Source organism: Cyrtonyx montezumae, unplaced genomic scaffold (genome assembly GCF_038088225.1).
Source record: "Cyrtonyx montezumae isolate F1298 unplaced genomic scaffold, pur_monq_1.0 scaffold_17, whole genome shotgun sequence".
NCBI classification, from domain to species: Eukaryota; Metazoa; Chordata; class Aves; order Galliformes; family Odontophoridae; genus Cyrtonyx; species Cyrtonyx montezumae.
Window position 1 is genome coordinate 14,961,174 of NW_027071903.1, and position 25,396 is coordinate 14,986,569.

General features: G+C 60.3%; 2 protein-coding genes across 7 annotated transcripts; one reads left to right on the forward strand and one right to left on the reverse strand.

The window, feature by feature from the left end:
- Positions 1–1,598: 1,598 nt before the first annotated feature.
- On the reverse strand, positions 1,599–12,001 carry SLC9A5 (solute carrier family 9 member A5). 4 transcript variants are annotated; one of them, XM_065733411.1, is made up of 16 exons: positions 11,910–12,001; positions 7,325–7,627; positions 6,701–6,867; positions 5,961–6,039; positions 5,610–5,787; positions 5,315–5,535; positions 4,978–5,180; positions 4,625–4,714; positions 4,477–4,547; positions 3,719–3,848; positions 3,550–3,638; positions 3,263–3,389; positions 2,999–3,169; positions 2,788–2,857; positions 2,455–2,586; positions 1,599–2,247 (listed from the first exon to the last, which is right to left on the reverse strand). In XM_065733411.1, the coding sequence occupies exons 2-16, from the start codon at positions 7,497–7,499 to the stop codon at positions 1,781–1,783; spliced, it is 2,370 nt and encodes a 789-aa protein (XP_065589483.1). In that variant the 5' UTR covers positions 7,500–7,627; positions 11,910–12,001; the 3' UTR covers positions 1,599–1,780. The 4 variants fall into 4 exon arrangements, with proteins under 4 accessions (XP_065589483.1, XP_065589482.1, XP_065589481.1 ...); XM_065733410.1 differs by lacking the exon at positions 11,910–12,001 and adding an exon at positions 10,782–10,979 and having other exon boundaries at positions 6,701–6,864; XM_065733409.1 differs by lacking the exon at positions 11,910–12,001 and adding an exon at positions 10,782–10,979.
- On the forward strand, positions 11,837–25,010 carry FHOD1 (formin homology 2 domain containing 1). Of its 3 annotated transcripts, XM_065733399.1 has the most exons (24): positions 11,837–12,044; positions 16,059–16,165; positions 16,244–16,308; positions 17,021–17,088; positions 17,176–17,281; positions 17,363–17,457; positions 17,892–18,003; positions 18,262–18,356; positions 18,436–18,579; positions 18,656–18,876; positions 18,964–19,071; positions 19,320–19,343; positions 19,670–19,723; positions 20,299–20,462; positions 20,844–21,754; positions 21,978–22,130; positions 22,293–22,475; positions 22,693–22,812; positions 22,990–23,151; positions 23,230–23,420; positions 23,496–23,688; positions 23,840–23,996; positions 24,084–24,260; positions 24,661–25,010. In XM_065733399.1, exons 1-24 carry the CDS (start codon positions 11,874–11,876, stop codon positions 24,741–24,743), a joined length of 3,864 nt encoding a protein of 1,287 aa, XP_065589471.1. In that variant the 5' UTR covers positions 11,837–11,873; the 3' UTR covers positions 24,744–25,010. The 3 variants fall into 3 exon arrangements, with proteins under 3 accessions (XP_065589471.1, XP_065589472.1, XP_065589474.1); XM_065733400.1 differs by lacking the exons at positions 19,320–19,343; positions 19,670–19,723; XM_065733402.1 differs by lacking the exons at positions 18,964–19,071; positions 19,320–19,343; positions 19,670–19,723.
- The last annotated feature ends 386 nt before the right edge of the window (positions 25,011–25,396 follow it).

Genomic DNA, 25,396 nt, shown 5'->3' on the forward strand with positions numbered 1-25,396 from the left:
GTTACAGCCTGACAAGCAGCTAATTTGTTGAGCCTTGCTCCGTCCTGGAGAAGCAGAGGTTTGGGCACATGTGCTCGTGGTTTGGCCCGGTTTTTGTATTTTTCCACTGAAGCACTTTGGTATTTTTAGGCTGAAAGAGATGGAACTGTGCTGCACTGGAAGGAACAGCTCTGCGCAGGCAGGAAAGGGAAAGGCAGAGATTGGAGGAGGAAAACAAGCGCTGACAAAACCCCGTGGGTGCAGGAGGGGCCAAAGCCCCTGGCAGGTGCCCGAGTGGTCACAGCATGGTGGGGGCTGAAGGTGGGAGGAGAGGGCTGCAGTTTTGGGTGGGGAAGGGCAGAGCTCCCTGGGATCTGAGGGCAAACCCAACCCAGAGGAAGCAAGGCTTGCAGAGGTCCCCAGCCAGCCCCGAGTCCCAGCCATGACACCTGCTCCAACTCTGATTTATTGAACATTACAAAATACTCTGCATATGTTTTCACATTAAAACAATATTCTTGCAAATAAGATACTAAGTCTGGAGTTGTTTGTGGTGCCCATGGCTACAGAAAACACTGACCCAGCTAGAGATTTAGTATGGCCTGATATCAGAAATCAAAACTGGAATAAGGCATACAAGAAATGCAAAACTATATAAAAACCTGTTTAAAAACCTCATGCTCCAGTTGGCAGGGCAGGTACAGAGCAAAGCAGCCTTGCTAGCAGTACCGAGTGCCACCGCCTTGCCTGCCCCACGTGGGTTCATTCACCCAGGGCACTGAAACATCCTTGACACGTGCAGACCCAGCACCCCAGGTAGCTGCGATGGGCAGCCATGTGCTTGCTGTTGGGTGTTATCAGCCCAGCGAGGAGCATCCCCGCTCCAGGGGTCACCTGTGCCCAGCTACACTGAACTCTGAGCAGATCTTGGGGAGCGAGATCACAGGGTCCCACTTGGGAGGGCTCTGGGATGGCTGGGGGCAGGTGCTGGGGGCAGAGCTTTGCAGATGCACTCAGCTCACACCCGTCTCTCCCGCTCCTGCTTTACATTCAGACCTGCTGCTCTCCTTTGTGCCCTCCCAGATGATGAGAGCAACTGGAGGGACTGGGATGCAGGCAGGATGAAGGCTGCCATGCAAGGCTGCTGTCCTCTAGCAAAGCCAGAAAACAGAATGCTGCAGCCATGAGGAGCACCCCCGGATGAGCAGTGTGGTGGCACAGCCAAACGAGTGACGAAGAGTCCCTGTGCGTGTACAGCCTGGCTCTCAGAGGAGCCAAACCCCAGTCCTGAGAAGGTCATGGCTTTGCTTCTGCGGTGCCTCCAGAACCACGGGGGACAGAGCTGCCGTGGAAAGGGGCTGATCTCTGCTCTCCCAGCTGAGGTCCATGCGTGCCCTAAGCAGCCGGGTGCCTGGAAGCCAAAGGCTGGGTGGCCCGGTGGGAATGGGCAGCAGCCCATCCTGCAGAGGATGGAGGGTCAGCTGGAGCAGTCCATCAGCCAGAACCCCAAACCTCATGCTGGCACAGCCACAGTGGCATCAAGACCACCTTTGGGAGGAACACCTCTGGCCTCCCAGGAGACAGGAGACAAAGAACCCCACTTGGGATCTGTGCCCCCTGATGGATGGGGCCGGTGCCTGCTCTTGCATCATGCCCCTCTCTCCACCAGCCTCACATCAGCATGAGCAAAGCCCCACAGCTCTCTGGCCGCTCCTGGAGTTGGAGGAGACACGCAGAAGCTTCACAAAGCACGACGTGGGAGTGGCTGGAGGGTGGCAGTCTGCCCCGCATGCCATGCATTTCAGATGTGGCTGGCTCTGCTGAATGCGAGCCGGCGGTGCTCGGCGGGCAGCAGCCCCCTGCCCTGCTCCTCCGTGCCCATCAGGGGCTGCAGCTCCTGCTGCTCCACGCCCTCGGGGCTGCTGTCGCTCTTCGACCTGCTGCTCTTGGGTACGTGGCTGGGGAACTGGAAACGTGAGACCTGCTCCGGCGTTGCCTGGCTCGCCGACTGCGGCTGCTTCTCCAGCATGGGGCGGGCGAACCTCCTGTGCTGCACTCCTGCCTCGATGCCTGGCGGCGAGGCAATGCTCTCCAGGGATGAGATGCTTTGGTTCCATGCTTTCTGCATATCCACCGGCACGATTTTGGTGGTCTCCGAGGAGACGTAAACAGCCAGATCAGCCTGGTCTCCTTTCCACGGCAGCTCCTTCTCTGCCAAGGTGGGTGATGGCGGGATGATGCAGGGGCTGGGGCAGACGTCCAGGCTGCCTGGGGATGCAGAAGGAGGAATGGAGGGGGATGTTGCATGGCTCCTGCTCCTTCAAACCCTGGTACCAATGGGGACTCTTCCAATCTGGCCCATTTTGGAGGCTCTGCTGTGCCTCCATGGTCACAGAGAAGAGCAGCCCTCCTATTTGTGCTCCCAGCTCAAGCAAATCTTGCTCCATTAGGCAGAGGAAAGAATGGCATGCTTACCCTGGGTTGCCTTTCCTTGCAGGACCTCATCAGTGGCACGAGCAACGAACACGATCCCTTCATCATCCTCTCTCTCCGTCTCCGAGCTATCACTCTCCTCCTCATCGGAGCTGACTGTCACCAGCACGGGAGCTGCAGCCACACGGGGGAGAGGGGGTAAGGGGGGGAATGGAGCATGGATATCCTAAGAGCTGCCCTCCTGCACCCATGGGAAAGGTCCTTGTGCCAGGATAAACCCCAGTGCCACCAAGCATGGACAGTGTGCTGCTGCCACCCCACCCCAATGGGTGCCCTTGCAGGTCCTGAGAACCTCTCCTGCCACCTCCTCCTTACCCGCCTCCTGCCAGGGGATGTTTCTGTGCGTCCTCCCGTTGGGTGCATCGCTGGGCAGAGAGGTGTTTTTCTGCAGAGGGAGAGGGATCTGAATGGGACCCAACTCCGTTCCCAGGCTCTGGAGATGCTGAAACCCTGCAGCATGCCATGGCCCCGCAGGACCTCGCTGCCCCGTATCTTGTAGGGGAGCAGGAATTTGGGGATCACTTGCCTTCTTCCTGCCCTTTTCCTTCAGCCTGGCTTTGCTCTTGGAGGAGCAGACATTGTGCTTGGTGGACTTGAAGGTCTCCAGGCGCCTCTTCATGTTCTGCCGGAAGATTTCTTTATCTTGGCGTTCTTGTTTATCTGGAGAGATGAAGTGACGGCTGTAGCTGGCCTTGTACTGGCCGAGGGAGAGGCAAAGAGACACAGGGTGAGCAGCCAGCCCCGCACAGCACCCTCCATCCCCGCTCCTGCTGCGGGCGGCAGCGCTCACCCGCCGCCGGGGCTTGTAGAGGCTCCCGCGCAGCACATGGTGCATGGCCGCGTCCTCCTTGTCCCGCCGGCTCCGCACCGTGTCGATCACCTGCAGGTCCAGGCACGCGCCGCTCCCGCTCTCCCTCCTGGGGAATTGGAGCATCCCAATGGATCCAGCCCATCCCGTTGCATCCGACCCAATCCCCGTGGATTGATCCAATCCCGGTGGGTCCAGCTCATCCCAGGGATGTTGCAGCCAGGGAGTGCTGCCTAAAGGTCGGGGCTTAGAGGGATGCTTGCACTCACAGCAGGTTTGTGACTGACGACTCTGACATGGACGTGCGGCTGGGCATGGAGGGCAGTGCCAGCTTGGCAGCTGACAGCACGTGGCCACCCTGGGGGAGTGACAGAGACGGGCTGGAGAGGTCCCCACCACCTCATCTAGTGGGAAACAGCTCCCACCACACACCCCTACCTGGTCCACAAAGCTGATGGCATCACGGATGTTCAGCTTGTAGTAGACATCCCAGATCTCATCCCGCAGCTTGTAGGCAGATTTCCTCATCAGGAGCTGGCTCAGGTACTTTTTGTCAAACTGCTCCCACCTGCAGTGAGATGGACACGCAGGTGGTTAAAGCCCCACAGGGGATGGATGGATGTGTACAGTGGTCACGGGATTTCTTCCCATGCAAAGTCCAAAGTGTCCCAAAACGTGAGGAGAGAAGGCTGTGCCTGGGAACACCCTGGCAGAGGACAGCAGGAGAGGACAGGACATGCTGCCACGCTGTCCCCAAGCCAAGGGGAAACCGGAGACCAGTGACGGGTGCAGAACTGGAGCTGGTGCAGCTGCCCAGACGGAGCTTCCCTCCAGGAAGCAGGCTCCCTGCACGCTTTTCCTGTTGTGATTCTGCAGATAAACACTCCTAAAATTTTAACAGTTCCTTCCTCAGTATCCAGTGTGTCTCCATCTGGGGAGGCACAACGTCATCACAGCTACCACAGTCCTGCAGCAGCTCCAGCATGGGCAATGCCACCTTGTGCCCTAAGCCACCTCTGCCCAGCCTCTCCTTAGGACACTTCTGGGCCAGTGGTTTGCATTGCACTATCCAGATGGACAGACATACACCTTCCTGGTCCTGCTGCCTTGCCCACAGCAGGCCTGTTCTCCTTGGGATGTCTGCACAGCTGCCATACCACCCCATCCAGCTGAATGCCAGCAGACAAGACACTTACTTGTCCCGCCAGTAGTGGTAGCCGTGGTGTCCCACGATGTCCTCCACTGCCGCCAGGATGTGGTCAAAGGCCTGGAGTGAGGAGAAAAGGGTGAGAACGGTAGAGGGTGAGCCAGGCTAAGCCCTCCCCTCCTGTGGGGAGCACCTACGTGCTCGTGTAGCTCCTCATTCAGCGTGGGCTTGTGGTGGTCGCTGCGCTTCACCTTCAGCCACGTCACCAGTGGTTTGATGGTGAGGCCCTGGAACGGCAGGAGAGGATGAGGAAAAGATTGAGGGGGCGAGAGGGTGTGTGGCTAGGGGACAAGAGCAAAAGGAGCATGAAGTGACCAGGGACATTGGTTGTGACAGCCGCATGCAATGTTCCCACTGTGCTTTGGGTCCGTGTGATGGCGATCTGGAGACCTGACACCTGGTACCCGTGTCCCAAGTCATGCCCCTCCACACCCCAGGGCTGGCATCTGTCCATGGTGCTGCTCCCCAAGGACAGAGTGCCCATCCTCACCTGCACGATGACAGTGAAGAACACCACCACGATGGTCGTTGCCACAAAGTAGTCCTTGGCTTTCACCTTTGCCTTGTCCAGCAAGATGACCAGGGCGAAGGCAACAGCTCCGCGGAGGCCACCGTAAGACATGACCACCTGGTCGATCCTGTCCAGCGGGATGAGGCGGAAGCGGTTGAGGACATAGGTCTGGAGGACAACACCTAGAGAAGATGGAGGACAAGAGTGTGGGATGGCACCAGAGCCCCATAGATGAGGCAAAGTCGAAGCTAGGAGCCACACTTGGGGAGTGCTGCTTTATGGCAAGAAAATGGCTGGGACAGAAGGACAGACTGACCCATGGCTCTGAAGAGGAGGATGAAGAACAGAGTGCCCAGTACCAGCGCGGTGTCCCATGCCCACTTGGAAGTGTCCACAGCTGACATGCCCAGAAACATGAAGATGATGGTCTCTGAGCTGCTGGCCAGCGTCTTCATGGTGTACTTGACCGTGGTGCGGGATTTCTGGGAGATGTTGGCTTCCACATACTTCTTGCAGCAGATCCCACAGAAGGTGACTCTGCAGAGGGGCAGAAGGAGCTGGCATGACCCTATGGTGAGCACCCCTGCTTTTCTGGGGTTCCCAGTACTCACGCCAGGATGGCAGAGAGTGAAACCATCTCGGCAGCCAGGTAGGCAACATAGGCCAGGAGGAAGACGAAGAGCGGCTCGATGATGCGCACGCGCTTGGTGAACCGCGTGATGAGGGCCAGAAGGAAGGCGAAGAGCAGTCCCACAGCCGTGCCCCCCAGACTCACCAGGAAGAAGGAGGCTGAGGGGAAGAGGTTGAGTTGCACCTTTGTTGAGACCCCACGCTCCCACCTGACTCCCCACCAAAGCATCCAGTGACAGTGGCTGAGATGTGCTTAGTGACTGCCCACAACACAGCACCCATGCTCCCCAGTTCTCTGTGCTACAGGAAGAGCTGGTGGGGCACGTACTCACCTACCCCCTTCACATAGTCCGTGGCATGGATGTGTTCTGGGCCCAGCTCCACAAAAGAGTTGAAGACCTTGTACAGCACCTGCAGGCAACACAAGTCCTTTGGGAATGGCAGAGAACCTCGCTACCATGGGAGGGGCAGCACAGGTGGGAAGGATGGGCCTAAGCGTTCTCCTGAGGTGCAACACAGTGGAGGGACCAGTGGCATGGGGTGGCCACCTGCACCCTCTGCAGGGATTCCAGTGCCTGGCCCTCACTGGGCTCCACTTCCATAGGATCACGGACTGATCTGAGTCAGAAGGGTCATCAGTCCAATCCCATGGAGTGGGCAAGACAAAGAATCAATAGAATCATTAAGGTTGGAAAAAATTACTGAGATCACCAAGACCAACCCCAGCTCAACCCCACCATGCCTACCACCCTTGTCCCTCAGTGTCACATCTCCATGCTTCTTGAACATCTCTGGGGTCAGTGACTCCCCCACCTCCCTGGGCAGCCTCTTTCTGATGCCTCACCACTCTTTCTGAGAATAAATGTTTCCTAATATCCAACCTGAACCTCCCCTGGTGCAACTGAAGGCCATTACCTCTCATCCATCTTTCACTACATCAAGTTGCCCAAAGCCACGTCAACCCGAACACCTCCAAGGATGGGGCACTCACAACTTCTCTGGACAGCCTGCTCCAGTGCCTCACCACCCTCAGTGTCATTAGGACTGTAGGGCTCCCGTGGCTCCAACTCACCACAGTGACAGCATCATTCAGGAGGGACTCGCCAAACACGATGATGAAGAGGGTCTCGTTCACATGGACCTCTTCAAAAACAGCCAACACTGCCACAGGGTCCACAGCTGAGATGAGGCTGCCGAAGAGCAGGAAATCCATCAGCCCAGCTTCCACACCTGGATCTGCTGGGACAGAAGGATGGAGGTGAGGCAGGTCATCCTCCCCAGGTGAGGGATTGTGCAGGTGAAACAAGCCTGTCTGTCACACCTCTGAGATCTCCCTGAGGTGATGTGGGGTTTGGCACACGAGGGGAGAAGTGCTCGGATCAGGCACCAAGAGGTTCCCCTGGGCTCAGAGGAGCTCGAAAGAAGGCCCAAGCCAGGCAGGGCCAGTAGCTCCAGCCGAGGACAGGGAACACGGCAGCAAGCCAGCAGAGCTAGCCAAGGTCGGCGACAAAAATAGCAAAGACATGAGTCAGCCCGACGCCGAGAAGGTCCCCTTTGTCCTCCACACTTGCTGGTCGTGCCAGAACATCATTCCCAGCTCCTGAAAGCTGCGGGATTCACGCCAGGGCTCTAAATTTGGGAGTGTTTTGCATTTTCCCACCCCTCTTTCAGGGATGTGGGCTCCCTCTGCACCCACCCATCAGCCCCGCTTGGTGCAGGCCCCAGAGCGCGGTGCCGGTGGTGAAGGAGTTCCAGAGTGTGCCCACAACTGCGTAGGTGAGGATGGCACCAATGTTGTCGAAGAACAAGCGGCTGGGCATGAAGTAGCCCGAGTCCAGGACGATGGGGGGCAGGAGGAAGAGGAAGAACATGTTGGGCTCCAGCTGGTATTTGGGTTTCTTGGCCACGGCCAACACAATGCCACCCAGGCCCAGCCCCAGCAGGATGAGGAGGCAGCTCTCCGGCACGACGGATGTCACCTTTCTGGACAGATGAAACACTGAAAGAGAAGGAAGAATGTGAGCAGCAGCCAGAGGGGCACAGGGACAGAGCACCCTGAGTCCACAGGCTCCACACAGATGGGTTGACTGATGGGTGACAGACCCGGAGTGGAGACAAGGGAGCCCTAAAGGCCACGTGTGAGCAGAAGACCTCGTTGGTTCACTTGACTGTCCTGCTACCACTGCCAAGCCCAATCTCTAAAGCTCTAAATGAGGTGCTTGTACCAGTCACCCCACCAGGAGGAAGGCTGTGCTGTGGTCTCACACCAACCCTAGGACACTGGGCTCCTTCCCTGCATGAGGTGCCCATGGATGGGCCACAGCTCTACTCAACCCAAGGTCTACACTGTGACAACCACACCAGTGGTATAAACTGAGAGAGCAGCTCAGGAACTGGCTTCCCTCTCTACTGCCTGTGCCTGTCTGCTCTGGGCCTGTCCCAGATCAGGATTTCAGGTCCTCCTCCTCCCAATCCACTGCTGTATAAGCCAAGCATTTGGGCATTTTGCTTGTTTGAAATCTGTGCTAAAAGGATAAAGGCATCACTGAGCACGTTCATAGTGCTGCAAGCAGTGCTGGCTGCTGTTCAAGAGAGGCATCCTGCTCACAGGAACACGGTACCCCACACGGGGACGGGGACACTCAGCCCTGGTGATGGGGTGACCTTGTTTGCAGCTGTCTGAGCACGCGGGTGGAGAGGCATGCAAACACTGCAGCACGGGCACGTTGGACAGAGCACTGGCTGACCTACCTGCATGCAAATACAAGGCATGCGGGAGCTGCGGAGGGAGAGATGCTTGCAATTATCAGCTTATTTCAGCAAGCCACGAATGAGGATGTATTTAACGGAGCAAGCTAATCATACCCTCATATCCATGTATTTAGCCCCATGGCGAGGAGCCTGATGGCACAAGGCCACATCATGCCAGCCAGCAGAGGGGACAGGCTCCTCGTGGCAGCCTTGTCCCCATGTAAACCCAAATCATTGCAGCCTCTTGGCAAAACCAGCGGGGCAACCCACAAATCCCTGTGTATTTCTCCTGCCAAGCACTGGGTGCTGTACTGTGGGGCTGCCGGGGGTCACAGACAAGGTGTCCTCCCACCACTGAGGTCTCGCAGCCATCTCTGGTGACATCTCAGTGCTGTGGCACAACGTGGCCATCAGATGAAGGAATCACGATCATTACGGTTAGAAAAGACCTCTCAGGTCCCCTGGTCCAACCCCAGCCCACCCCCACCATGCCCACTGCCCGCATCCCTCAGTGCCACATCCCCATGGCTGTGGGACGCACCCAGGGATGGTGACTCCCCCACCTCCCAGAGGGCCTCATTGCTCTTTCTGGGAAGAAATTGTTCTTAATATCCAACCTGAACCTCCCCTGGTGCAGCTTAAAGCCATTACCAGGAGTCAGCAGGCACCTCATCCTCAAGTAAAGGGACATCGCGGTCTCCAGACCATCACTGAGCTGCCCTACCACCCCCACACATCCCAGTCCTGAAAGCTCCAGATGAGAGGAGCCCATTGCTTGTGCCAATCACCCCACCAGGAGGAAGGCTGTGCTGATCAAAGAAGTTCTCAGCATCGATGGGAGAAGCCCTGCATGCACAGCCAAGGCATGGGAACGCTGCTGGCTTCGTTGCTGCCGCCCTCACAGCAAATCCCAGCACACGAGCTGCTCTGCAGCAGGGACGGGTGGCAGAGCTCTAATTTTACACCCGCTAGGCAAGAATTTCAGCATTAACGTTCCCACAGCAACGGTAACTCAGCCACATGTGAATTAACTTCAGAGGTATCATCCCCGCTCCAGACATCCCCCGGCACGGGATGTGCTGTCGGGAGGACCCGAGGACAAACCCTGCTCCCCCTCGTGGGGCTCAGGGTCCATCATAGAATCGTTAAGGATGGAAAAGACCACTGAGATCATCAAGTCTGACCACTGACCCATCAGCACCACACCCACTAACCACATCCCAGCGGGATCGGAGGCACCAAAACTGGGAGCAATGGGGTCAGGGACTGGATGCAAAGGGAGAAGGTTGGGACCCACAGCCCTTCGTGTGGGTGAGGGGAGGCTGTGGGGCAACGCTCATCACTTCTCCTTTCTGTCTTCCCCAATGCAAACAGCAGGGAAGGCAGCAGAGCCCGGATGATGGCTTGCTGTGCAGGAAGCCAATGCTCATCGTGGTTTTCTCCACCCCGGGCATTTGCTTGCTGCTTGCTCAGGGCACCCCGGCATCATGATGGTTTCCAAGAACAAGAGCCTACAGTATCACTTCCCCAGCACGCAGCGCTGGGGACGTTTCCGCCCCTGCAGTCACAGGGCTGCGAGCTGGCAGCAGCTCTTCTGCACCAGCCTGCACCCAGCACCCAGCACTCAGCACCCAGCACGGCCACCCCACTCTTGGGGACCCTTCTGCCCCTGTCCCCATCTCCTTCCGTGCCCCTGGGCACCCTGGGGACAGCAGTGCCGGGGCTAGGAGCAGGGGTAGGATGTGTCCTCAGGCAATGGGACAGCTGGCTGCTGTCACATCGCTGCCACGGCAGCTGGAGGTGGCACAGCTGCAGGCAGAGCACCCCATGCCTCAGCTCGTAATTAATTCCTTGCAGAGGTTTAGCTGCGAGAAGGCCGAGGGAGGATGCAGCGCGAGGTGCACAGCCGTGGGTTGGGTGATGCTGGAGCAGGAGGAGGGCGGCTGACAGCGACAGCAACACCCTGCCCTGGCTGTTAGTGCATCCCCGCTTCCCCAGCACTGCTTCGAGGAGGACGGCCGCTTCAAGGTCACTGTCACACCTCCTGGGAGCCCGCTCCGTGCCACGTGGCTCTGCTGTGACCCACCGGCAGTGACCACCCAGCGCCGCTCCCAACCCCGACAGCAGCACACACATCCCCCACTCTGTCCCCTCCGTGCCCACCCCGGGGGTCCACCACCGTGTCCCCTGGGTGCCAGCAGCCAGGCTCTGCTCTGTCACCTCTCATCACACCCCCATGGCAAAGAACGGCTTCTCGACCCTCCGTGGGCCACCGAGCACCGCGCTGTCACCTCGCAGGGACCATCCGGCCGCACGTCACCGCGCAGCCCGGTGCCACCCCGCCCTCCGCTGTCACCGCTGCCCATGCCGGGGCCCGGTCCCCCCGTCCCGGCGGCACTCACCGATCTTTGCCAGGCTGGCCACCAGGATCCAGGCGACCACCAGGCACGGCACCTGCACCTCGTGCCATTGCCACCGCAGCAGCTCGGCTCCCGCCGGAGGGACGGCGGCGGGGCCGGGGGAGGCCGGGGGACCGCTGCCCGGGGGATGCATGGCCCCGCACCTCCGCCGCTCCGCGGCTCCGCCGGCCCCGCCGCGACGTCACCGGCAACGGCGGGGGCAGAGCCCGGCCCGCCCCGCAGCGCCCGCCCCGCCCCGCCCCGGAGCTGCTCCACCCGCTCCGGTCCCCAGTGCCGCACAAGTCCTCGGCGACGTCCAGGTGTCACCGTCACCCGCCTCGGTGCCGCTCCTCCCAACCGCCGCGGTCCCCGGTGCTGCTCGATCACCCCCCCTCCCCCCACCTCGGTCTCGAGTACTGCCCCGGCACCGCCTCCGCTTGCCCCAGTCCCCCACGCTGCCCCGGTGTCACCTCCATCTGCCCTAGAGCTGCCACGGTTTCACCTCTGCAGTTCCACCCGTCCCGGTCCCCAGCATCACCTCGATGTCGCCTCCCTGTCCCCAACACTGCTCACCCCAAGCAGCACCTCCATGCCACCCCACCCCAGCCCCGGTCCCCCTGCACGTACCCCAAAGCCTCCTGCCCCTCAGTGGTCTCCTTGCACCTGCCTTGGTCCCCCCCCCTTCACCACCCTGCTGTCCCCTCCATCACCTACTGCCCCCTCCAGGCCCCTTCTGTCCCTCCATCACCTGCTGTCCTCTCCATCCCTTCCTACTTTATCCATCACCTGCTGACCCTCCATCCCCCTGCTGTCCTCCCGAGGGACCATCCCTGCACCCCCCAAGCACCCCATGCACGCGGGGCACTCAGAGCATCCCTTACACAGCCGGAGCACCTCATTGCCCTCGGAGCATCCCCCTGCCCCCCCGTACCCATTGGAGCCGCCCAAGCAAAGCCCCGCTTACACCCGCGGAGGGCGCCCGAGCGCGGGGCGGTGCCGTCGCAGTGCCGGGACGGTGCCGGGGCGGTGTCGGGGGCCGTCCCGGTGCCGCCCCCGGAGCTCCGGGCGCAGTGCGGCGGTGGTGGCGGTGCTGCCATGGCGGAGGCTGCGGTCCCGTGCCGGGTGCAGTACCTGGAAGACGCCGATCCCTTCGGCTGCGGCAGTTTCCCGGAGCCCCGACGTGCGCCCGTTTACGCCGTGGAAGAAGCGCTGGCCCTGGGAGCTCAGCTGCCCGCGGTGCACCGGCTGCTGGGAGCCCCGCTGCCGGTAAGTGGGGGAGACGGGAGAGCGGGGGGGCTGAGCATCCCGGGCGTGGCTGTGGGGCTGCGGTCCCATGGGGCTGTCCGGTTGTCGCTTGGGTGGGGATGGCGGAGCGGTGGGGGGCTCGGCAAACCGATGTTGGGCGCAGCCGTACCCGCATCCCCACGTCGGGACGTCGTGGCCGTGTGTCTGTAGCCGCGCGCTGCCATGGGGACGCCGCCGTTCCGCCTGATGCCATCCCGCGCGGCCTCGCGGGAGAAGTGGCTCCGTTTTATCGGGGCCGGTTCCCATCCGACGGCAGCGGCATGGGACACTGCGTCGGCACCGCGCTGCGATGGAGCGCAGGGATGAGCTGCGCACGGGGCTGAGCTGCCCCTTGTCCCACGCGGCGTTTGCATGGGCTGGAAGGAAAGCCCCGCAAAACTCATGCACTGAGCAACTTCCTCCGAGCAGCGGGGAGGAAGGAGGAGCAGCACCGGGGGGGGGGTCCGAAGCGGTGCCGGTTTCCCCAGCCAGGCTGGAGCCTCCTCCCCCCACGCCCTCTCCTGCCTGCGGGTCCCCTCTTGGTGTGATGAGTGCCCTCTGCAGTCTCTTCCCGCTGGTGTCCCCGCCATGGGATTTTTCGCTGGTGACTAAACACGGTTTGTTTGGGAACACGCAGCCCCAGACATGACGAATGGAGCAAACTCAAATTTCAGGCATGCGTCCTCCCCACCCCGGAGCCGTAACGGGATCGCTGTCCCGGGGTGCCACCATGGGGACGGGGACATTGTGGGGCTGGAGCCAGCTCCCCCGCCCCACACAGAGCACCGCCGTGCCCGCGCTGCCAGGTGCCGCTCGCAACCCCATTACTCACCGTGCTATAATTAGGAAATGAGCAGTCATTATTAATTTTTTCCCCTATAAAACTCAGCCCTGGATGCTGGGCTCGTCCTGCTTCACTCAGCAGCATCCTCCCATGCTGGCTGCCCCGCGTCCCCTGGAGTGGATCCACGCGGGATTTACCCTCCCTGCCCACACGTGTGTGGCCCCTCATTTCCTCTCCCCACAGCTGATGGCTTTTTCATGCTTTCCGGAATGTGTGTTTGTGCCTGAAATACCTTCCCACCCGCTTCCCGCAGCCGCATTGTTCTGGTCCGGGACGATGCTATCTCACCCGAGCTTCCAGCAAGTCACACAGGGCACCGCTGAGTGATGCTCCCTCCGGGTGCAGGCATCCTTTCAACCGCAGGGATTTGCTGCAAAACCTGTGTTTTCTACAAAACTGTGAGAGCTCCCTCCTCTGGAAACGTGCAGAAGAGCTAAACCTGTGTTGGTAATGGGTCTGGGGCTCCCATGTGCCCAGAGTCCTTGATTCTGTTGGGTTTGGGGTTACGGAGCCATGGAGAGCTCAGGGCTGGATGGAGAGGGCAGCATGTGAGCAAGTGTGCAGCTCCGAGCTGTGAGTGCTGTGTGCCCTCCAGAGCCCTCCTGCCTTCTTTTCCTTTTTTTTCCCCACAGTGGGCACTACTCCCATCCATCTGCTGCCATCCATCAGCAGGAAAGGGTACAGGGCAGCACCCGGTAATAAACACCTCTACCAGCCCCAAAATGTCCCAAAGTGGTTCCTGTTGCCCAGGGGTGCGAGGAGGGAAGAGAGCCTGCAGCTATGATAGTGTGTATTTCAGAAGTGAGCTGAGCTGGGCTGGCTTGCACAAGAGCTTTGTTGGAGTTTTGGGCATGCAAAGATGGCATAGGGTGCCGAGCGACGCTTAGTTATGGATGCTGTGAGCTATGAGCCCTACTTCACACTGTATAAAACTCATCCTTGAGCTTTGTGTTGAACTGTGGCCTCAATGCAGCTGAGTCTTAAATCTCCTCTGACTTTCTCCAGACATTTCTCTTCTTTGTCTTTCTTGGGTCTCCATCGCCTCCATCCCTAGGCCAACGCGGGAGGTGAGGAGCGTCTCCCCATTCCACACTGTCACCAAACGGTTTCTTTAAATATGCTGAAAGAGACACCCAGGGAGCTCCGCAGCTCAGAGGAGTTGGGAATGTGTGGTTTTCAAAAAAAATAGAAAGTGCTGGAGATGGGGGAAGTGTTTCCGGCACTGGCAGATAAGAAGGATGCTGTGCAGGGCTGTGCCAAGATAAGGCACTCAGCTCGTTGTTGCAGGGTTGGTTTGGATGTGTCTGTCTTGGCCACGGAGACCTCCAGGTGTGCTTGTGGGTCCGTCATCTCACAGGTCAGAGGGATCTCCACCACTGCCCCGTGGAAGCATCTCCATCACCGTCCCACAGACACATATCCATCACAGCCCCACAGGGGCACCTCTGTCACTGCCCCATGGAGGGATCTTCATCACTGTTTCAAGGAGGGATCTCCCTCAGCACTCCATGGAGGGATCTCTATCACAGCCCTATGGAGACATCTCTGCTGAGCGATTTGGAGAGGGCAGTCCTGCTCTGGGTGCATCCATGAGCCATCATTTGCTGCGTGTATCCTCCCTGAGCTTTGAAGCTCACGATCCTGTGTGTTCCCACCTGGCTGGAGCCACGCTTCTGTGTGCTGTCCTTGTCCCCTCAGGACACGTCCCCAAAAGTCCCCCAGACCAGGAGCCGGAGGGCACCTGGGAGGTGTGAGCGTGGGATGGATGCTCTCCTCTCTTTGCCCTCCCTGGGTTTGCTGTGATCCCATACCACTGTATGACGCTTTCCCATAACAGAGGCAAATGGATCAAAGCTGGGAGCAGGAACACTGTGGCTCAACCTTGCCCAAGGAGCAACGGTGGCAACACATCCTCACTATAGCACGCCGTGTCCCTTGTCCCTTTCCTCAGGGGATGACATTGGCCAGGGCTTGCAACCCATGCACCAGAGCATCCCTTGTAGGGAGCACAGCCAGGCCCGCATGGGTAGCACCAGCTGGGTGATGTCACCATCCCCAAAGTCAGCTGTTACCTCCAGCTTGAAGCAGAGGTGATTTTTTTTCCCTCTGGAGCTGCGTTTTGGTGCACCCCGGAAGGATGCAAAGGCACGAGTGGGATCCTTCCCCCAGCCCTTGGTGGTGTTTGGTGCATGTTGCCATGGCTGGGGGCAGGGGGACATGAGGCGAGGTGCTGACAGCACGGTGACGGAGTCCAGCCCTGCAGAGGTACCCTGCCAAATTACCACTTATCTGCAGGCTGAGTCAGACCGTGGGGCGTCACTCCACGTGCGTGGCGTGGTTTGGGCTCAGTTCCTTTTACCCTCTCTGTTTGGTGGTGATGTCATGCATGCCAAGTCTTGTTTGGGACACCGAGCACGGGGGGGGGTAGGGGATGGATGCATGGTGGTGCTGCATGGGGCTGCCCTGGGGCTTTCCCAGCCCTTTGGTGGGGATCCAGCCCCTGGCCCCTGGAGTGATTTGGGGCTGGAAGTCGGGTTTTGGTGACGAGCCCCACAGCTCCTCCCTGGATAAGCCATGCACTGTGTTTGGAGTCTTTCTGGGGGGCTAATAATGGGGGTTCATCGCTGCTGCAGGGAGAGAAGTGGGAAGGCACACGTGGCTGCTGTAGGATGGGGAGCGGATGCTGTAGCACCAGGGCCACCTTTTGGCCCTTCCCCTCCCACCACGTGGCTGGGTGCAGAGCTGGGGCTGAGTCATGGGGCTGAGTCAGTGCAGCCCACAGCTGGGACACCCGTGTGGGGCTCACCATGTGCGGGGACCCTGCCCTGATGGGGACAGCCACTGCCTCTGGGCTGCGTCCCACCAAGGGACAGTCGGTGGTGTGGGGCCACCAAGGCCAGCCTTGCTATGTGTTTCCCCTGACGTGGGGCTCCCCATTCCTGCAGCAGCTCAACGCTGGTCCCTGTGCAGGGGTAGAGGCCCTGAAGGGCACATAGTGGCATCTGTGATCCTGTGAGAGAAGCTTGGGGGTTCGTAGTGGTGGGTGGGTGGAGCTGCCTCCTCCAGCAGCCAGGAGGGACACTGCTGCCACCCACTGGAGGGGACCCGGGGTGGGCAGGTGGCCCCCATCTCACCCGGCTGTGTGTCCCCAGCTGGAGGACTGCACACTGCAGCTGTCCCCATCCGGCCACTACCTGGACCTGGAGCTGTCCCTGCTGGAGCAGAAGGATGACCTGGAGGCTTTCTACGAGGAGGTCAGGTGAGGCACGGGGGGGGCACTGGGGACATGGGGACAGTGCCCCTGTGCCAGCGCTCAGCCCCTGTCCCTTTGCCGTAGGAAGGGCCGGCGGCCAACGCTGATCCTGCGCACGCAGCTCTCCGTCCGTGTCCATGCCATCATCGGTGAGCTGGGGGGGGGGTGGGGGTCTCCTCAACCCCGGGGCCGGGAGTCCATCGCACGCTGCGGGGATCTGGGGTCATCCAAGCGAGCTCTAAATATAGCCCTGGCAAATGCAAACAAATGGCTCACGTGGGGACGGGCGCTCGGACGCACTGAGGCTTTCCATCTGGAGCTGGGGGGGGGGAAAGCCAGCGGTGCTGGGAAGGAAGGGACCGGCAATGGGGTCAGGGTCACGCTCCCCATGCACGGTTCCCAGGCTCCGGAATGCTGCGTCCCGACGGCTCCGGGAAGGTTTGGCAGAGAGCTGGTTGTCCTGGCCGAAATACATAGGAAAAGAGTAAAAAATAGACAAAACGGGTTTGGCGAGCTGCGTGCCTCCTCTGAGGGCTGCCAGCCGTGGGATGCGGACAGAGGGGGTGGCGGAGCGATGCCTGCAGGGTTGTGCTGATGGGGTTCCTGTGGGTAGTGCAGGGCCGGGGCTGTGTCTCCTGCCCGGGTTCCTGTTTCGGTTCAGCACAGGAAACCAGAGGGGTTATTTGTGTCACAGCCAGGCAGAAAAAATATAGAAGGCAAAGAAAATAGGAAAGTGGCAGCGCTGAAAGAAATGGCGGTGGTGGAGCTGCTGCTGCTCCCACCCCGTGTGTCCCACGTCCCCTCGCCGTGCCCCCATGTGCTGCTGTACCCCGCAGCCCGTCCCCGTGCCTTTCCTTGCAGAGAAGCTGTACAACTCGCAGGGCCCGGAGCTGCGGCGCTCCCTCTTCTCCCTCAAGCAGCTTTTCCAGGTAGGTGGCCCCAGCTGTGTGTCCCCACCCCGGGGATGGCCATGTCCCCAACTCCTGCGTGGGGACATCGCTGGGCTTCGCTCGCAGGAGGACAAGGACCTGGTGCCGGAGTTTGTGAACCTGGACGGGCTGACGTGCCTGATCAAAGTGGGGGCAGAGGCTGACCAGAACTACCAGAACTACATCCTGCGCGGTGGGTACTCGGCGTGTCCCCGCCGGTGGCACCGCTGATGGAGCACACCTGATGCCACCACCCCGTGCCCCTGCCTTGCAGCCTTGAGCCAGATCATGCTCTTCGTGGACGGGATGCAGGGTGTCATCAACCACAATGAGACCGTCCAGTGGCTCTACACACTGTCGGGAAGCCCAGTAAGCTGCTGTCACCCCTGGCTGTGATGTCCCCACGCGCTGTCCCTCGGGGATTCACCCCATGCCATGCCTTCAGGATGGGCTCTGTGCCTTGGGCTTGTTGGGTGCTGCTCTCCAGTGTCACCAAGAGTCCCCATGGCCCCTTTCTGCGACCTGGGCACAGACATGGAATATGAGAAGGTGCCTTGGGCTCCTTGGGTGCTACTCCTAAACACCTACAAGAGCTCCATGATGTGACCTGGGCACAGAGGTGGAATATAACAAGGGTCACACTGTAACAAGAGCCAGCACCCATTGGCCATCAGGGTCCCAGCTGTAGGACCCTGAACCCACAGCACCCTTCACCAAAGCCATTGGTGGAGCCAAGCCCTGGAGTGTGGCTGCAGCTCTCTGCTCTAGCAGTACCCTGCCACAGCCGTTGTCCCTCGTCCCAGTTTCGCCTGGTGGTGAAGATGGCCCTGAAGCTGCTGCTGGTCTTTGTGGAGTACACAGAGCCCAATGCCCTGCTCCTCATCCGCGCCGTCAACGCTGTGGACCAGGCAAGAGGTGGGTGCAGCCCCAACCCCAACCTCGATCTCAGCTTGGGGGTGGTTGGACACAGAGGACACGGGTTGTCCATGCCCCATGCCACCCATGGAGTGTGACAGCTGTGGCATGAGCCATTGTATGTGCCAACCGTGGCCAATGGGAGCCCACCAAGACCCTCCAGCGGGGATGAGGAGGGGGTGAGATGCTCAGGATGCAGTGCTCCGTATCCCAAACACTCATTGCCTTGGTGCCACCGACACGTGTTGCTTGTCCCAGGTGCATGCCCGTGGTCCAACCTGATGGCCATCCTTGAGCAGCGCAACGGGGCCGACACGGAGCTGCTGGTGTTCGCTATGACCCTGATCAACAAGGTGAGCACCGGGGCTGTGCCGCAGGACCACCACGTCCCTGCGTCCCCAGTGCCAACCCCGTCCCTTTGCCACCACCCAGACACTGGCCGCCCTCCCAGACCAAGACTCCTTCTACGACGTGACGGACTGCCTGGAGCAGCAGGGCATGGAGAGGGTCGTGCAGCAGTATTTAAGCAGCAAGGGCACCGAGCTCGACCTGAAGCAGCAATTTGTCCTCTACGAAGTGAGTGGGGTGCCCGGGGGTGATGGCAGCGTGACGTGTCCCCAGGTGCTCACGGCACATCCCCGTCCCATTGCAGAGTGCACTGCGGCTGGAGGACGGCGTGGAGGAGCCCCCAGCAGGCGGGCGCAAGGAGCGCAGGAAGACGGATGAAGGACGGCGCGGGTGGAGGGCACAGGGGGGCTGTGCTGAGCCGGATCCTCTGCAGAGCCCAGAGAGCCCCGGATCCCTGAATGAGACCCCCAGCACCCCGAAGGAGCCCCCTCTTGAGGACAGCTTTGAGCTGAGCATCCCAGTGGAGTAAGTGTGGGAAGTGGGGATGCTGCATTATGACACTGGGAAGACCCCCGTGGCATTGTGCTCTGTCTGGATGTCCTCTTTCTCCAGGCCTTGCCCCAAGAGCATCTTCAGCAGTGCATCCAGCCTGCAGCTCAGCCTGCCCAGCCCCCCGGCTGAGAAGGAGTCCCCCAGCATGGGGGAGAGGAGCATCTACAAGTAAGGGATGGTGCCCTGGGGGTCCCATCACCACATCCCCTCTGTCCCCAGGGCACGCTGGGGCTGTCGAGGTTCACAGGACAGGAGAGAGCAGTGTGAGATGATCAAGCACGGTGCCTTCACAGCATCCTTAGCCCCACTGGGGTGTGCACACCTCTGCTCCAGCTCCATCTCTTCCCCCTCACTCCTCCTCTCTGCCCGTGCTGATTCTCTCCTCTGCCCACTCTTTCTATCTTTTCCTTTTGCAGGCTGCACCAACCTGCTGCTGTCTGGTAAGTGCCTGGGCTCTGCGTGACGCCTGCTTGCTGCCCCCAACCCTTGCATCTCCTCTGCTTGTGCCCTGTCTGGGTGGCCAGGACCCCCATACCACAGCTGTCCCACTGGAAGTGACAGCCCCCTCCAACCCCCTACGGGGCACCCACACCATCCCCAGCCTGCAGCATCCTGGTGGCAGGTCGGGTGGTACTGCTGGCAGAGACAGTGCTCCCAGTGTCACCAACACCATGCAAGAGGGGGGGTTCCCATGCCATGCCATGGGGCTGGGGGGTTGGGGTCAAGAGTTCCTTGTGAGCAGGGGCTAACCCCTGTTTTCCCTCAGGCGGGAGGATGCCCCCTCTTTGCATGGGGACAAACCTATTCTGAAGAGGTTTGAGTAAGTAGAGGCATGCGTGTGTCTCCAGGCATGCGCTTCCTCAGGGTGGATGCTCCCATCCATGCAGAGCAGGAGGAGCAGGAGGGTCCCACGAGTCCCAGCTCCAACATTTGGTGCCCTCCTGGGAGCTTGGTGTTGCGGCTTGTTGCAGTGGATATCAGCTTGGGACCAAGTGGCAGAGGTGGTGGAGGGAGGTGGTGGAGTCTCCATCCTTGGAGATGCTCAGAAGCCACCTGGGCATGGTGCTGGGCACAGATTGGGGTGGCCCTGTTGGAGCAGGGTCAGGGTGGCACCAGGTGTACTCCGGAGGTCCATGCTGACCTCAGCAGTTCTGTGCCCATGCTTTCCCTGGCTCCTGCTGGGCCTTGTCTTGCCATTCCCAATCCATGGTGGCCTTAGCCATCTCTCTGAAGTGCTTGGAGGTGGCTGGGGCCGTGGGTGGATCCTGCTGCGGTGTGGCTCGTTTTGATGTGGGATCATCCCCTTGCAGGGTTTGCTGTGTGGTGCTGTACGGTGAGGTTTATCCATCCCCATCTCCACCACGCTCCCAGCCAACATCAGTCCCTGTCTTGCAGAGCTCGCTTCTTGGAGAACCTGGCTGCCGCCCAGAAGGAGAAGATGTCCTCCATGGCCAAGGGACGGATCGACATCCTCAGTGATGTTGCACCACTGGAGCATCCCATCGCGTGGGATGGGGACAGCAGCACCCCTGATTCTGGCACAGAACCACCCCGCATGAGTACGTGCAGGACTGGGTTGGGGGTATGTCCCTACCAGGACCCACCACGTGGGCATTAGGAGCCCCTCTGGCCCCAGCTCACCCCATGGTACTGGATGCCATGATGGTACTGGTGCCGTAGGACAGCTTAGGTTGGAGGGGACCTTCAAAGATAATCCTGTTCCAACCCCTGCTGTGAGCTGGGTACCTTCCAGCAGGTCAGGCTGCCCGGGACCCCGTCCAACCTGGCCTTGAATGCCTCCAAGGATGGGGTGTCCACAACTTCTCTTGGCCACCTTCTCTGGCCATCTCACACCCAAGCATCTTCCCACAAGGAACGGGCTCCAAGCCCCAGGTGCAGCCCAGCAGCACCTTCTGCAGGTGGGCTCTATCTCTCCACAGGGTCCCATGCAGGACGGCAGGACGGCCCCGACTCCTGCAGCACCATCTCCTCCGATACCAAGTTCATGCTGGACATGCTCTATGCCAAGGGCTCCTCAGAGCTGGGGAGGCAGAAGGTCTTCCCTGAGGATCCATCACTGTCCCCACGCCAAGGAGAGGTGGAGACAGACACAGGGTCCAGCTGTGTCGAGGGACCTGGTGGTCAGGAACAAGAGAGTGCTCGGCCCCACGGCAGGGCTCCGGATGGGCTGGTGGCTAATGCCCACGCCAAACTGGCACGTGCTGCATCCAGCATCGATGCTGAGAGCCACACGCAGAAGCTGGAGAACACCATCATGATGCCCGCCAAGAACGACGCGGAGTTGTCCTGGGAGCGCCTGGAGGCAGGCCCCGTGCAACTGAAAATCAAGGACCTGGACTTCACTGACCTGGGGGAGGAGGAGGACTTGGATGTCTTGGAGTCAGGGCCCGTCACCAACGGCTCCTTCCTTCCTGCCAGCATCGAGGCAGCGAGCGCTGGAGTTCTCATGGCTCCCCCTCCACATCCTATGGTTCCTGGTTGCCCACCGCCTCCACCTCCTCCCCCAATGGTCCCTGGTTGCCCACCTCCTCCACCTCCACCACCCATGGTCCCTGGTTGCCCACCTCCTCCACCTCCACCACCCATGGTCCCTGGCTGTCTACCTCCCCCGGGGCTCTCAGGCCCCTCAACCACTGATGGTCCTTCCCAAGCCAAGAAGAAGAGGACTGTGAAGCTCTTCTGGAAGGAGCTGAAGCAGCTGGATGGCACTGTGGGGTCAGGCAGGTTCGGGCAGGCAACGCTGTGGGCATCCCTCCAAAATGTTGAGGTCAACACTGCCAAACTGGAGCATCTGTTTGAGTCCCGGGCAAAAGAGATGCCAGCTTCCAAGGTACCAGCAGGCCGGAGCTTTTGGGAGCTGTTGTGGTCTCAAGGCACTGCCACCCCATCCTGTGCTGAGGATAGGTAGCTAGAGCCCTGAGATTCACTTGGGAGGATGGGGCAGGGGGTGATGGTGATCAACGCATAGGTTTGATTCACTACCAGATCCCGTGGTGTTTCACAAAGGTGAGCCCTCTGCCTGGCTGCCAGCCTGTTCCCCGTCCTCTTTGCAGAAAGCTACTGATGGAAAGAAAGTGGTAGTGGTGCTGGATCCCAAGAGGAGCAACGCCATCAACATTGGCCTCACAGTGCTGCCTCCTGTGCACATCATCAAGACAGCCGTGCTCAACTTTGATGAGTTTGCAGTCAATAAGGAAGGGATTGAGGTGAGCACTGTGTGGGTCATTTCCCCTGGTCAGGAGGTCTCTGTACCGTGCTGCCCATGTGTGGCACACTGTAGGTGGCCCTGGGTGACATGTCCCATCTCCCACCATCCTGGAGGAGCAGTGGCATTGCTGGTATCTGATGTATCCCTCTGCCTGCCTTAGAAAATCCTGACCATGGTCCCAACCGAGGAGGAGAAGCAAAGGATCCAGGAGGCTCAGCTGGCCAACCCTGATGTGCCCTTGGGCTCTGCAGAGCAGTTCCTGCTCTCCTTGTCCTCCATCAGCGACCTGACGGCCAGGCTCCAGCTCTGGGCCTTCAAGCTGGACTACGAGAGCCTGGAGCAGGTATGGGGACACATACCTCATCTTCCCCTCAGCGGGGTTCTTGGGATGAGCCATGGGCAATCCCAGTGGGAAGTGGCCACGTCCAAATCTGGAGCTGCAGGGCCCCAAGTCAAGCATGGGGTGCTTGTGCCTGTGGTTGAGGACAAATGTTTCTGCTTAAGGATCCCCCAAGGGAGGTGACTCCCAGGGAGTCTCACCTGCACCTATCCCCATCCAGGAAATTGCCGAGCCGCTGTTTGATCTGAAAGTGGGCATGGAGCAGCTGGCCAGAAATCACACCTTCAAGTGCATCCTGGCCACACTGTTGGCCATGGGCAACTTCTTGAATGGCTCCCAGGTGAGGAAAGGGGTGTTGGGATTGCAGCCTGGGTGCTGCATGGACGAGACCAGCCACAGCACATGCGTGCCCAGGACCATGAGAAGCTTGGGACATGGTGTGATTGCTGGTGATGGTCTTCTTGGTCAGTGGGAGGGTGGCGAGATGGAGAGGCCCCACTGAGCATTGGGGTTTCAGAGCAGAGGCTTTGAGCTGGGCTATCTGGAGAAGGTGTCGGAGGTGAAGGACACGGTGCACCGGCAGTCCCTGCTCCACCACCTCTGCCAGATGGTGGTGGAGAAGTTCCCAGAAACCACGGACCTCTACTCAGAGATTGCCTCCATCACACGCTCTGCCAAGGTGAGTCCAAGCCCAGGTCCTACACCTTCACCTTCACCACCACCACCACCACCAGTGGACAACGTCTCCCTCCCTTAGGTTGACTTTGACGAGTTGGCCAACAGCCTGGTGCAGCTGGAGCGGCGCTGCCGGGCCTCCTGGGACAACCTGAAGGTGATCGCCAAGCACGAGGCCAAGCCGGTGCTGAAGAGCAAGCTGACTGACTTCCTGAAGGACAGCACCCAGCGCATCGTCGTCCTGAAGGTGGTGCACCGGCGCGTCCTCAACAGGTGAGTCCTAACCCCGGTGCACCATCCCAGTCAACCTGTGGTAAGATGGCCATGCCTCGATGGGTGTCCTTGCAGGTTCCACTCCTTCTTGCTCTACCTGGGGTACCCGGCAAGTGCTGCACGCGATGTGAAGGTGATGCCCATCTGCAAGCTGCTGCGGGAGTTCGCCCTGGAGTACCGCACATGCCGGGAGCGCGTCCTGCAGCAGCAGAAGAAGCGTGCAGCCCATCGGGAGCGCAACAAGACGCGTGGCCGGCTCATCACAGAGGTACGAGGCCGACCATCCCACCCCTGTGCCATTAGGATGAGAGGGAGTTGGTGGCTGGACTCGATCTTGGAGGTCTTTTCCAACCTGAATGATCGTGTGACTCCGTGATTCTGAGCTCTGTCCCCAGTTCCTGCCTCTTGTCCTGCTGCAGACTGAGAAGTTCTCCGGCATTGCTGAGGCATCGCCACCCGCCGTGGTGTCAGCTGGGCCCACGCAGCAGGAGCAGGCAGAGGTGGGCCACGAGAGCATGAAGAGCATCCTGAACTTGCCCACAGATGTCCCTGCCCGCCGCAGCCGGGGTGGCCATGGTAGGAGCACACTGGGGATGAGGTGGCAGAGTGGGGTGGCCCCAGGGAGCGCCCAGTTGACAGCAGCATCCTCGTGTTCCCATGCAGGGACGGGGCTCGCCACTCCCAGCCAGGGCTCCCCAGCCCAGGAGGATGTCCCCAGCTCACCTGATGACGCTTCAGATGAGATCATGGACCGCCTGGTGAAGTCAGTGACACACAGTGCCAACCCCCGTCCCTGCCCCAGCCGGGAGCGCAGGAGGTCCCGTGGCAACAGGAAGTCCTGTGAGTCCCCAGTGCCACTGTCCCCACACCCAGTGCCCCTGCGTCCCAGCCACTGTGTCCTATCCCTATGTTCTGTCCTTTGTGTCCCTGTTCAGGTGCTCTTTGCCATCTCATCGTCCCTGTCCCCATTCTGTGTCCTTGTTCTCACACCTGTCCCAACTCTTTATTTCCCTGCCCTGCCCCACCTTTCGTTTCCCAGTCCCACCTCTGTATCCCTGTCCCCGTGCCACCCTATGCACTGTTCCTGTCCCACAGCTGCCCATGCCTTGCCTCCTTTCCCTGGCCCCTCACACAGCCCCAACCCTGGCACCCACCCGTGCCACCGGGACCCCCTCTCCCCACGTCAGAGCCACCAAGCCCAGTGCACGGTGACCCAGCAGCCACTCTCCCGTCCCTGCAGTGCGACGGACACTGAAGAGCGGGCTGAGCGAGGAGCTGGTGCAGGCACTGGGCTTGGGGCAGGCACCAGGCATGGAGGTGTGAAGTGACCGCCTGTGTCCCATGGGGAAGGACACGGGGACGCTTGGCACGCTCCGCGCCCTCGGTCTCACCTCCAGCTCCAGAGCACAATGGGAGCAATGCCCCAGAGCTGCTCCATGGGGTCAGGATGGAGGAGGGAGGACGGAGGATGGAGGAGCACGTGCCGTGGTGGGAGTCGGAGCAGTACTGGGGGGAGAGGGGCTGGACCCGGACCCCCGCTAGGAACTGGGTCTGTCTGCTGTGACAATAAAGTGATGTGACGTGTGCTGCTGGCGGTGTCCCTTGTCCCCATTCCTGGAGCATGGGGTGATGCTCCCTGCAGCATCTCTGGGCAGCCTCCTGTCCCCGTGTCCTCACGCTGTGGGGGTCCAGGGTGGCACAGCACTCCTGCATCCCTCTGCCCCACCTGCATCCCCACGGCTCAGGGACAGCCTGCTGTCTTCATACCGGGATGCAATGCCACACCCCCAGGGGCCGTGTCCTCGCTGCAGGCCTCCTCTGCCCTCTCTCCGTGTTTTCATTCCAGCTGGTTTTTTGGCTCTGCAGCCTTGGGGATATTTCCAGGCCTCCCCGGCGTGTGCTGCCCTTGAGAGGCGCCTGAAGTGCTTGGCTTGGCCACGGTGCATGCAGACTGTGCCAAAAACACCATCCGGGTG